General features: G+C 45.8%; 1 protein-coding gene across 1 annotated transcript in view; it reads right to left on the bottom strand.

The window, feature by feature from the left end:
- Nucleotides 1–13,498, bottom strand: part of LOC311237389 (putative E3 ubiquitin-protein ligase HERC1) — a gene marked incomplete at its 5' end in the record, with an annotated part of 186,538 nt that overhangs the window by 116,037 nt on the left and 57,003 nt on the right. The window contains 2 exon segments of the mRNA XM_084325228.1: nucleotides 1,440–1,699; nucleotides 1,990–2,032. Of these exon segments, the coding sequence (XP_084181354.1) occupies nucleotides 1,440–1,699; nucleotides 1,990–2,032 (303 nt within the window).

The raw sequence follows: 13,498 nt of genomic DNA, 5'->3' as shown, positions 1-13,498 counted from the left end.
TATATAGAAGCATCTAAGAATGAAGTTCTATGGAAAGTAGGTCTGCATTCCCTTAACAATTGTGTGTATTGAGCCGTACTGTATTGTACCCATTCTGCATCTGGTAATAAAATTTGCAATCAATCATTCCAATAATACACAGTTGGATGTGTTAGTTGGTTGGATGCACTTCAAGCTGCTTCCACATGAGGCAACTTCTCTCAATCATTCCAATAATACACAGTTGGATGTGTTAGTTGGTTGGATGCACTTCAAGCTGCTTCCACATGGAGGCAACTTGTCTTTTTTGTAGTTGTGGGAACTACTTTTTCTGGCGGATGGTTTTTTCAATAAATCTTCGATTAATGTGTGTTTATTGTATAGAAATAAGGTTGGATGAATCTGGCAGTTGTATAAAAGCTTTACACCACTTGCAGTCGTGATTTGTGACCAATAAACTATGCCTAGGGGGGTCTAACGACCCTCGGCTGCGCCTCGGGCCTAACAACCACCCCTAGGCATGGTTTATTGGTCACAAACCACTCCTGCGTGTGATGTAATGCTTAAATATTTGACAGCCTTAATATATATATATAGAGAGAAAAATGGGGAGAAAAAGTAGAGAAAAAAAAAGTAAACGGTGTAAAGTAAAGGTGCAGTACACACAAGGTGCAGTACACACAAGGTGCAGTACACACAAGGTGCAGTATAGACAAGGTGCAGTATACACAAGGAGCAGTACAGACAAGGTGCAGTACACACAAGGTGCAGTACACACAAGGAGCAGTATACACAAGGTGCAGTACACAAGGTGCAGTATACACAAGGAGCAGTACAGACAAGGTGCAGTACACACAAGGTGCAGTACACACAAGGAGCAGTATACACAAGGTGCAGTAGACACAAGGTGCAGTAGACACAAGGTGCAGTACACAAGGTGCAGTATACACAAGGTGCAGTACACAAGGTGCAGTACACAAGGTGCAGTGCAGTACACAAGGTGCAGTAGACACAAGGAGCAGTATACACAAGGTGCAGTACACACAAGGAACAGTACACACAAGGTGCAGTACACACAAGGAGCAGTACACACAAGGTGCAGTACACAAGGAGCAGTATACACAAGGTGCAGTACACAAGGAGCAGTATACACAAGGTGCAGTACACAAGGAGCAGTACACACAAGGAGCAGTACACACAAGGAGCAGTACACACAAGGTGCAGTACACAAGGAGCAGTATACACAATGAGCAGTACACACAAGGAGCAGTACACACAAGGAGCAGTATACACAAGGAGCAGTACACACAAGGTGCAGTACACACAAGGTGCAGTATACACAAGGTGCAGTACACAAGGTGCAGTACACAAGGTGCAGTGCAGTACACAAGGTGCAGTAGACACAAGGAGCAGTACACACAAGGTGCAGTACACACAAGGTGCAGTACACATGGCAGTACCTCAGCCCTCTGCTGCTGCTGGAGCATGGCCAACGTGATGGCCTTGGGGTCCGCCTGGCCGCCCGCCTCTCTGTCCAGCAGGGACAAGGAGCAGGGGGGAGAGGGGTGCAGCAGGTTCCCGCACAGGAAGTGGAAGACCTGGGTGAGGATGGGCGCGCCGTCTGTGCCGCGGTGGGGCATGGTGGTGCAGCTGGGGCTGATGCACTGGCGCAGGCGTTCCCACGCGTCCTTCATCAGGCCCAGGGAACACAGAGGCAGCCCTGGGAGCAGAGGAGCAGAGGAGCAGAGGGGGGCGCTCAGGGCAAAAGCATTCACAACAGTGAACCAGACCAACTGACCTATATCAAGCCCTGCCCTCTTTTCTTGATACTCCAATCACAACTGTTCGCTCCCTCAGGAAGCAACAGTTGTGATTGGAGGATCAATAAAAGAGGGCTAGGGCTTGAGATTAATTAATCAATTAGGCTTTAAATGTCAATTCGGTTTTAAATGTAAATAGTTTGTGAATAGACCAGTAATGTTTTGTGGAAAAAGCTTGTTTTTCACTCACCCATTTTATTCTTGAAAGATCCAGAGTTTCTGGACTGCTCTGACTGAATGAGGCAAAGAGAGAGAGAGAGCATGTTAGTACTGAGACAGGTGTTTCATACAGTAGTGTTAGTACTGAGACAGGTGTTTCATACAGTAGTGTTATTACTGAGACAGGTGTTTCATACAGTAGTGTTATTACTGAGACAGGTGTTTCATACAGTAGTGTTATTACTGAGACAGGTGTTTCATACAGTAGTGTTAGTACTGAGACAGGTGTTTCATACAGTAGTGTTGGTACTGAGACAGGTGTTTCATACAGTAGTGTTATTACTGAGACAGGTGTTTCATACAGTAGTGTTATTACTGAGACAGGTGTTTCATACAGTAGTGTTATTACTGAGACAGGTGTTTCATACAGTAGTGTTAGTACTGAGACAGGTGTTTCATACAGTAGTGTTATTACTGAGACAGGTGTTTCATACAGTAGTGTTATTACTGAGACAGGTGTTTCATACAGTAGTGTTATTATTGAGACAGGTGTTTCATACAGTAGTGTTGGTACTGAGACAGGTGTTTCATACAGTAGTGTTATTACTGAGACAGGTGTTTCATACAGTAGTGTTATTACTGAGACAGGTGTTTCATACAGTAGTGTTGGTACTGAGACAGGTGTTTCATACAGTAGTGTTATTACTGAGACAGGTGTTTCATACAGTAGTGTTGGTACTGAGACAGGTGTTTCATACAGTAGTGTTATTACTGAGACAGGTGTTTCATACAGTAGTGTTGGTACTGAGACAGGTGTTTCATACAGTAGTGTTATTACTGAGACAGGTGTTTCATACAGTAGTGTTATTACCGAGACGGGTGTTTCATACAGTAGTGTTATTACTGAGACAGGTGTTTCATACAGTAGTGTTGGTACTGAGACAGGTGTTTTATACAGTAGTGTTATTACTGAGACAGGTGTTTCATACAGTAGTGTTATTACTGAGACAGGTGTTTTATACAGTAGTGTTATTACTGAGACAGGTGTTTCATACAGTAGTGTTATTACTGAGACAGGTGTTTCATACAGTAGTGTTATTACTGAGACAGGTGTTTCATACAGTAGTGTTATTACTGAGACAGGTGTTTCATACAGTAGTTATTACTGAGACAGGTGTTTCATACAGTAGTGTTAGTACTGAGACAGGTGTTTCATACAGTAGTGTTATTACTGAGACAGGTGTTTCATACAGTAGTGTTATTACTGAGACAGGTGTTTCATACAGTAGTTATTACTGAGACAGGTGTTTCATACAGTAGTGTTATTACTGAGACAGGTGTTTCATACAGTAGTGTTATTACTGAGACAGGTGTTTCATACAGTAGTGTTGGTACTGAGACAGGTGTTTCATACAGTAGTGTTATTACTGAGACAGGTGTTTCATACAGTAGTGTTGGTACTGAGACAGGTGTTTCATACAATAGTGTTATTACTGAGACAGGTGTTTCATACAGTAGTGTTATTACTGAGACAGGTGTTTCATACAGTAGTGTTATTACTGAGACAGGTGTTTCATACAGTAGTGTTATTACTGAGACAGGTGTTTCATACAGTAGTGTTATTACTGAGACAGGTGTTTCATACAGTAGTGTTGGTACTGAGACAGGTGTTTCATACAGTAGTGTTATTACTGAGACAGGTGTTTCATACAGTAGTGTTATTACTGAGACAGGTGTTTCATACAGTAGTGTTATTACTGAGACAGGTGTTTCATACAGTAGTGTTGGTACTGAGACAGGTGTTTCATACAGTAGTGTTATTACTGAGACAGGTGTTTCATACAGTAGTGTTGGTACTGAGACAGGTGTTTCATACAGTAGTGTTGGTACTGAGACAGGTGTTTCATACAGTAGTGTTATTACTGAGACAGGTGTTTCATACAGTAGTGTTGGTACTGAGACAGGTGTTTCATACAGTAGTGTTGGTACTGAGACAGGTGTTTCATACAGTAGTGTTATTACTGAGACAGGTGTTTCATACAGTAGTGTTATTACTGAGACAGGTGTTTCATACAGTAGTGTTATTACTGAGACAGGTGTTTCATACAGTAGTGTTATTACTGAGACAGGTGTTTCATACAGTAGTGTTGGTACTGAGACAGGTGTTTCATACAGTAGTGTTGGTACTGAGACAGGTGTTTCATACAGTAGTGTTATTACTGAGACAGGTGTTTCATACAGTAGTGTTGGTACTGAGACAGGTGTTTCATACAGTAGTGTTATTACTGAGACAGGTGTTTCATACAGTAGTGTTGGTACTGAGACAGGTGTTTCATACAGTAGTGTTATTACTGAGACAGGTGTTTCATACAGTAGTGTTATTACTGAGACAGGTGTTTCATACAGTAGTGTTATTACTGAGACAGGTGTTTCATACAGTAGTGTTAGTACTGAGACAGGTGTTTCATACAGTAGTGTTATTACTGAGACAGGTGTTTCATACAGTAGTGTTATTACTGAGACAGGTGTTTCATACAGTAGTGTTAGTACTGAGACAGGTGTTTCATACAGTAGTGTTAGTACTGAGACAGGTGTTTCATACAGTAGTGTTATTACTGAGACAGGTGTTTCATACAGTAGTGTTATTACTGAGACAGGTGTTTCATACAGTAGTGTTATTACTGAGACAGGTGTTTCATACAGTAGTGTTATTACTGAGACAGGTGTTTCATACAGTAGTGTTACAGTAGTGTTATTACTGAGACAGGTGTTTCATACAGTAGTGTTATTACTGAGACAGGTGTTTCATACAGTAGTGTTGGTACTGAGACAGGTGTTTCATACAGTAGTTTTATTACTGATACAGGTGTTTCATACAGTAGTGTTATTACTGAGACAGGTGTTTCACACAGTAGTGTTATTACTGAGACAGGTGTTTCATACAGTAGTGTTATTACTGAGACAGGTGTTTCATACAGTAGTGTTATTACTGAGACAGGTGTTTCATACAGTAGTGTTATTACTGAGACAGGTGTTTCATACAGTAGTGTTGGTACTGAGACAGGTGTTTCATACAGTAGTGTTATTACTGAGACAGGTGTTTCATACAGTAGTGTTATTACTGAGACAGGTGTTTCATACAGTAGTGTTGGTACTGAGACAGGTGTTTCATACAGTAGTGTTGGTACTGAGACAGGTGTTTCATACAGTAGTGTTATTACTGAGACAGGTGTTTCATACAGTAGTGTTGGTACTGAGACAGGTGTTTCATACAGTAGTGTTAGTACTGAGACAGGTGTTTCATACAGTAGTGTTATTACTGAGACAGGTGTTTCATACAGTAGTGTTGGTACTGAGACAGGTGTTTCATACAGTAGTGTTGGTACTGAGACAGGTGTTTCATACAGTAGTGTTATTACTGAGACAGGTGTTTCATACAGTAGTGTTATTACTGATACAGGTGTTTCATACAGTAGTGTTAGTACTGAGACAGGTGTTTCATACAGTAGTGTTATTACTGATACAGGTGTTTCATACAGTAGTGTTATTACTGAGACAGGTGTTTCATACAGTAGTGTTAGTACTGAGACAGGTGTTTCATACAGTAGTGTTATTACTGAGACAGGTGTTTCATACAGTAGTGTTAGTACTGAGACAGGTGTTTCATACAGTAGTGTTATTACTGATACAGGTGTTTCATACAGTAGTGTTAGTACTGAGACAGGTGTTTCATACAGTAGTGTTATTACTGAGACAGGTGTTTCATACAGTAGTGTTATTACTGAGACAGGTGTTTCATACAGTAGTGTTATTACTGAGACAGGTGTTTCATACAGTAGTGTTGGTACTGAGACAGGTGTTTCATACAGTAGTGTTATTACTGAGACAGGTGTTTCACACAGTAGTGTTATTACTGAGACAGGTGTTTCATACAGTAGTGTTAGTACTGAGACAGGTGTTTCATACAGTAGTGTTGGTACTGAGACAGGTGTTTCATACAGTAGTGTTGGTACTGAGACAGGTGTTTCATACAGTAGTGTTATTACTGAGACAGGTGTTTCATACAGTAGTGTTATTACTGAGACAGGTGTTTCATACAGTAGTGTTGGTACTGAGACAGGTGTTTCATACAGTAGTGTTGGTACTGAGACAGGTGTTTCATACAGTAGTGTTGGTACTGAGACAGGTGTTTCATACAGTAGTGTTATTACTGATACAGGTGTTTCATACAGTAGTTATTACTGAGACAGGTGTTTCATACAGTAGTGTTGGTACTGAGACAGGTGTTTCATACAGTAGTGTTATTACTGAGACAGGTGTTTCATACAGTAGTGTTATTACTGAGACAGGTGTTTCATACAGTAGTGTTGGTACTGAGACAGGTGTTTCATACAGTAGTGTTATTACTGAGACAGGTGTTTCATACAGTAGTGTTAGTACTGAGACAGGTGTTTCATACAGTAGTGTTGGTACTGAGACAGGTGTTTCATACAGTAGTGTTAGTACTGAGACAGGTGTTTCATACAGTAGTGTTATTACTGAGACAGGTGTTTCATACAGTAGTGTTATTACTGAGACAGGTGTTTCATACAGTAGTGTTATTACTGAGACAGGTGTTTCATACAGTAGTGTTAGTACTGAGACAGGTGTTTCATACAGTAGTGTTGGTACTGAGACAGGTGTTTCATACAGTAGTGTTATTATTGAGACAGGTGTTTCATACAGTAGTGTTATTACTGAGACAGGTGTTTCATACAGTAGTGTTATTACTGAGACAGGTGTTTCACACAGTAGTGTTATTACTGAGACAGGTGTTTCATACAGTAGTGTTATTACTGAGACAGGTGTTTCATACAGTAGTGTTATTACTGAGACAGGTGTTTCACACAGTAGTGTTATTACTGAGACAGGTGTTTCATACAGTAGTGTTATTACTGAGACAGGTGTTTCATACAGTAGTGTTATTACTGAGACAGGTGTATCATACAGTAGTGTTGGTACTGAGACAGGTGTTTCATACAGTAGTGTTATTACTGAGACAGGTGTTTCATACAGTAGTGTTATTACTGATACAGGTGTTTCATACAGTAGTGTTATTACTGAGACAGGTGTTTCATACAGTAGTGTTATTACTGAGACAGGTGTTTCATACAGTAGTGTTATTACTGAGACAGGTGTTTCATACAGTAGTGTTGGTACTGAGACAGGTGTTTCATACAGTAGTGTTATTACTGAGACAGGTGTTTCATACAGTAGTGTTGGTACTGAGACAGGTGTTTCATACAGTAGTGTTGGTACTGAGACAGGTGTTTCATACAGTAGTGTTATTACTGAGACAGGTGTTTCATACAGTAGTGTTGGTACTGAGACAGGTGTTTCATACAGTAGTGTTATTACTGAGACAGGTGTTTCATACAGTAGTGTTAGTACTGAGACAGGTGTTTCATACAGTAGTGTTGGTACTGAGACAGGTGTTTCATACAGTAGTGTTAGTACTGAGACAGGTGTTTCATACAGTAGTGTAACTGAGGGGTACAATTCCCTGACTGTATTGATAAGTATGGTATTATTAAACCACTACCGCTTGTACTTTAACTTCTGGCCATCCAGTACATGATATAGATATGATGAACACTTTCCCACCTGATGAAACGAAGTCCACACAAATGTATAAATCGAATATTTTATATAGCAAAGGGTATATACAACGTTCACTTAATGACATTTATGATTTGAAATGCACTTGTAAGGCAAATGAGTATTCGTAGGTAAATCAACATTGAATGTCCAATCTCTGGTTACGCAGGGAGCAAGTATACAACCTGGTTCTTTAGGGAACTATAGCGATGGTACTTAAATGATTATAGCTGGATACACTAAAGGGGGGGGTCCCGCTGGTTGTAAGACAGTAGGGGGGGGGGGGTTAGAAGAGCCGCTGGCGGTATCCCATCTGGCCGACGATTTCTTGGGAGAATTCAGAGTGCTGAACACGGTGCCCACAGAACCTCGGTCCACAGATGAATACAGCTGGACCCTCTGGTGGACGGTAGCTGCCGGTCCACAACGAAGAGACGTGAGGCGACCTCACTCGGGGTAGAGCGCCGTCTCACCTGGACTCCTCTCCGGGGGGTAGTTCCAACACTCAGCAGTGTTGGCCGTTATCCATGGAATAATCAAAGCACCCAAAGCATGTAGATAATCCAAGCCGTGGAAGGCTCGCCGTCGTCCGGGTAAAGTAATCCAATGTACAGGTCCACTCGTCCTGGCCCGGAGCTCCTCGGATGCAAGCACCACACGTGGTCTGCCCAGCCTGGTTAAGACTCCAGATAACGTCAGGAACGATGGGGGTACTGCTCACTTTATAACTCTAACCGAACGATGCACCATACATAATAGACTATTATTAACTTAATAGAAATACGTCCCACTCGACGGTATAGTGCCAAACTATGACAATTCAACTATTAATCCACACGATGTCTCAATGCCTATTCTGAGGCCAAGTAGGCCTTACTGCACCACACGTGCGTCGTGGGTGAGGCTTCACGTCTGTTACTAGGTTGGAGGGTAAAGGACTAATGGACTAAAAGAAAGTTCTACTTTACTTGCGCCATATATATATGCGCTGTGAACAAATAGTACCATTCGTATTTCGCCAGACGTATTCTTACGCGGAACCGGGCTTGCCACGACATGTTTGTCGGCACGATTGAACTTGAACCAAGGGGCATGGCTGCTGGCGCCAGGTTCTCGTCCAATGGTAGAATGAAACTATTATGGGCTGTTAGTAGACTAAAGGGATATTCAGTGCATATTGTACAAGGAATATACAGGGGATATCAAACGATATACAAATACTATTAAATATATATCCATAAATAAATATATATATTCGGTTTAATCTGATCCTTCACAACAGCCGCCCCCTAATTAGTCCCACCTAATTAGCTAAGCAGAGACAGATTAACCGCACTGTCTACCACTCAAGGTCCGCTGTAAGGGTCAGTCAACTCACAAAGTCATGGGGTCATGGTCATCATCGATAGTGTCTGGGAGTCGGGGCAGTTCTATTAGCCTCGCCACGGGTCGTGTGTAAGTTCGCCCTTGGACGAGCACTTCAGCTGCTAGGACCTTGCCATCGGCACCGGTGATCACTTTGCTTACGCGGCCAGCCGGCCACATAGCTCTGGGTAGTGACTGGTCGATAATCATGACGACTGTTCCTTCTGTCAAATTGTCTCTCTTTTACCCACTTCTGGCGGGTCTGTAGAGACGGTAGGTAGTCGAGTAGGAAGCTGCTCCAAAACTTGTCAGCTAGTACTTGACTGTACCTCCACATTCTTCGGCCGTTCGCTTCTTCAGGCCTGTACATTGTCTGGGGTAGCGCGGGGTCCAGCCGCCCCATTAAGAGTGTGTTGGGGGTGACTGGGTCGACATCTGCTATATCACTGGAGACGTAGCCGAGGGGCTTGGAGTTCAATACTCCCTCGATCTCCGTGAGGACTGTCATTAGGACTTCTTCCGCCACAGTCTGGGCGCCAAGCACGGCGTACAGGGCTGTCTTTATAGAACGTACTTCTCGTTCCCAGGTTCCACCGAAGTGGGGTGCGTTCGGGGGATTAAACTGGAAGTCAATCTGGGATGGAGCGAGGTGGGTCTTAAGTTCTGGGCCCATAGCTTGGAAGCTCTCTCTCAGCTCTCTTTCTCCGCCTTTGAAGTTTGTCCCGTGATCAGACAACAATGTAGACGGTTTTCCTTTCCGTGATGTGAATCTTCGGAAGGCCATAAGGAATGAGTCTGTGCTCATGGTCGGAAGGAGTTCGATATGTATCGCTCTGGTGGTCATGCATTTGAATACAATACCCCACCGCTTCTCGGTTCCTCTTCCTCTCTTTATATACAACGGGCCAAAACAGTCCATGCCTGTGGAGTGGAATGGCTTGTCGCCGAGTCGGAGGCGACAGGGGGGTAAGTCAGCCATCCGGGGTATGCTGGGCTGCGCGCGCCACTTTCGGCAGTCTAGACAGGTTCGCTGGAAGCGTCGCACCGCTTCTCTTCCTTGAAGTATCCAATAGCGACGTCTGATCTCCGCGAAGACTCTCTCTGCTCCTGCATGGTGTACATCCTCGTCGTATTTCTTTATGATCAGCTCTGTGACCTTGTGTCGGCTGTTCAAGACTATCGGGTACTTAACGTCATCCGGTAGATCGGGGGCTCTCCGCAGGCGACCACCCACTCTGATGAGATTATGGGCGTCACTCTCGGGTGCCAGGTGGAGCAGTCTGCTGTCTGATGGGACGGGCTTTCCTCCCTGTAGACAGTCTAGCTCATCAGGGAACGAGTCACTTTGGGCTCGTTGTAGTAGAAGAAGTTCTGCTTCTTCGTAGTCAGCTGCTGAAATGTCAGTGGTAGACTGAATCTCTGGGTGGTGCCACAGGAATGTCTTTAGCTGCGCACTCTGTAGGGTAATGCAGTCATCTATGTTGGGGTCTGTGGAGGCGACTGTGCTCAGTCCACAGAACATAGGTTTCTTGTTCTCAGCCTCCTCTTTACTTGCTTCCCGTGGGGTGGGCGTAGGCCACTCTTCTTCCGGGAGCTTGAGGAATTCCGGTCCGTCACTGTAGATGTTGCGACGGGTGAGGTCATCCAGGGACATTCCCCGGGTGATGACGTCAGCTGGGTTGTGTTTGGTGTCCACATACCGCCAGCTCGCTGCTTCTGTTAACTCTTGAATCTCGGTGATTCTGACTCCCACGAAGACCTTGTATCTGCATGAATCAGACTTGATCCATGTGAGTACTGTCGTGGAGTCTGACCACAAGATTGTTCTGTGCACCGGAATGGTGAGTTCACGTTGGATTAACGTGGCTAGATGCGCTCCTGCTAGGGCTGCGCAGAGCTCTAGACGCGGGATAGATTGTTGCTTTCGTGGGGCTATTCTTGAGCGAGCCAGGATGAAAGCAGTGTGTATCTCTCCTCCCCTCTCTTGGGCACGCAAGTAGGCCACCGATCCATAGGCTACTTCGTAGGCGTCACTGAAGACGTGTAGATCCATCTTGCACGTCTCTGGCCTCACTGTGGGTGGGAAGTAGCTGCGGCGTATATTGACGCCTGGGAGTGAGCGGAGCTCCGTCTCCCACTCTCTCCATGTGGAGGCAAGGTGTGCGGGTATTGGGTCGTCCCAGCCCTGGTCCTTGTCCCATAGTGCTCGTACAATCATCTTTGCCCTGGTGGTGTAAGGTAGAATACATCCCAACGGGTCATATTGTCTGGCGAGTGTTCTGTACACACTCCGTCTGGTGGTCGGTATCGCCGTCGACCTTCCCTGCTCCATGGTCAGGGGTTTGTGTCTATAATGGAGCGAGTCTGTTTTGAAGCGCCAGACTAGTCCTAGTGTCATTTCTTGGGCTTCTCCTGGGATGGTCGCCATCCAGGTCTCGCTGCTGGCAGCCTTGTCCGCGGGGGAGAGGCTGCGCAATACGTGCGGGTCGCTGCTGGCCCACTGCCTGAGATCAAAGCCGTCTTTGATCAGAGAGGCGCGGAGCAGCGCACGGCGTCGCCAGTCAATCTTCTTTACGTGTCCCGCTGTGATTAGCTTCTCAATCTCAGCGCGGTACACACTCTCTTGAGCGGGGTCTTTGGCTAGGCGCCGCTCTGTGTTCAATAGATACCGCTCCGTGGCGTCTTTCTTTGCGTGAAAGGTGGGCATTCCCTCTCGCCTCAGGAGTGGAGTTGCGTATCTCATCACTCCGCCGACTGTGACTCTCTTTGTCCCTTGCTCGAGGAGGTTTATGGCGTAAATGTCTTCTTTAGAACGAATGTCTTTCTTTTCGTTCTTAAAGGGCATTGTCTCTAGTGTCCATAGCCTCTCGACATGCTGCAGGAGAGTGGTGTCTTCTTCTGTCGCTCTGGAGTGGAGGCAGCTAGTGGCTGCTGTTCGGTTGAGAGATTTAGCGAGGGGGCCTTGTAGTGTCCACCCTAGGCGGGTCTCGACTGCTGCAGGACAGCCTCGGGGTCCTGTATGGACCCGGTCAATCGGGACGATGAGGTCTGCATGGTCGGAGCCTATCAGCAGGGTCGGGGTGGCGCCGTCTATGAGCGGGATAGGTAGTTGACGCAGGTGCACATATTTATCCATCAGCTTGGCGATGGGGTAGGTGTACTGCGATAGTCCTATTTCTTGGCTGGTGAAAGCATTTGTAATCCTATACCGTCGCTCTGGCTGCCCGCTTGCTGCGATAGTGAAGGAGACATTCTCGCCCTTTATCGTCTTTAAATCTCTTCTTATTGTCCGAATCGTCATTTGGTTCTCGCTCCCCCGCAGTCCCAGCTGGGCCGCAGCGGACGCGAGCAGAAGGGTCTTCTCTGACCCGTCATCAAGGACGGCGTAAGTGTCCATGACTTTATCTTGGTAGCTCAATGTCACACGGACTACCTTTAAGAGCACTTGGGCGCCGCTGCTGCTGGCGGGGTCAATGTACATGACACTTGCCTTGGTGCCGCTCGATGGTGCAGGTGAAGGCCGTCTTCTGTTACTGTCGTGTAGTATATCTAGATGGGCTCCGTCACACCGACTGCACCTTTTCTTTAGGCGGCATTCGGCTGCCATGTGACTGCGCGCACATCGGTAACAGCGCCTGTTGGACTTTATCCATTGACTCACTTCTTCTGCATTCATCTTTGTGAACAGGTCACATTGTGACAGCCAGTGTTCCTTCTCACAGTAGGGGCACACCATCTTCCACTTCTCTTTTCTCGAGGGGGTACTGTGGCTCTTACTGCTCGGTACTGACTCTGATTGGTGCATGACAGTCACCGATCTTCTTCCATCGTTTATTCTCCTGGGTCCCTCTCTGGAGCTTGGCGTGCTCCGCACGAACGTATCCAGTCGTAAGCTGCTGACTTCTCTCGCCAGGAAGTCGGCTAGATCGAGGAGGGATGGTTCGGGACCGTTAGGATCACGGTGGTCTCTCTGCCGCCTAAAACGCTCTTGTCTTGCGGGTGGCAGCTTCTCTAAAATCCTCTCGACGTTAGAGTTGGTGTATAGCTCGTGCATGCCCTTTTCCCGTTGCGCTCCCAGCATCCCTACCAGGGACTGCACTTTTATCGACAGGTCGTCTAATGAGCGATTGTCTGTTGCTGGGGGTAGGCGATCAACATGCCTTATCTCTTGGATTACGTAATCCCATATACGTCCATATCTCTGGTCCAGCGCTGCTAGAGCCGCGGTGTATGGGGTCGTAGAGGTGGCATAGGCTAGTGCTATATTGTGCGCTCGCGGTACTTTCAGGTGCTTCAGTAATATTGCATACTTGTGGCGTTCATCAGCGACATCCACCATCATTGTCTCTAAGCACATCCGGAGCTCCGTGTACTGTGCTCGATTCTCATAGGTGAAGTCTGGAAACGTCGGCGTGGCAATGTATGACGCCGTGGATGGCTGATACATCGGCGAGCGTTGGGGGAGAGACCTCCTAGGCGAGTCTCCTCTTGCGCCTCTCTGTGGGCTGGTACCGACAGGGTACCATGGCCCGCTGGTC

The sequence above is a fragment of the Notolepis coatsorum genome, assembly GCF_963971535.1.
Source record: "Notolepis coatsorum genome assembly, chromosome: 11".
In the NCBI taxonomy this organism is placed as follows: Eukaryota; Metazoa; Chordata; class Actinopteri; order Aulopiformes; family Paralepididae; genus Notolepis; species Notolepis coatsorum.
The sequence above is the reverse complement of the archived record's forward strand: the minus strand, read 5'-3'. Positions and strand labels throughout refer to the sequence as shown.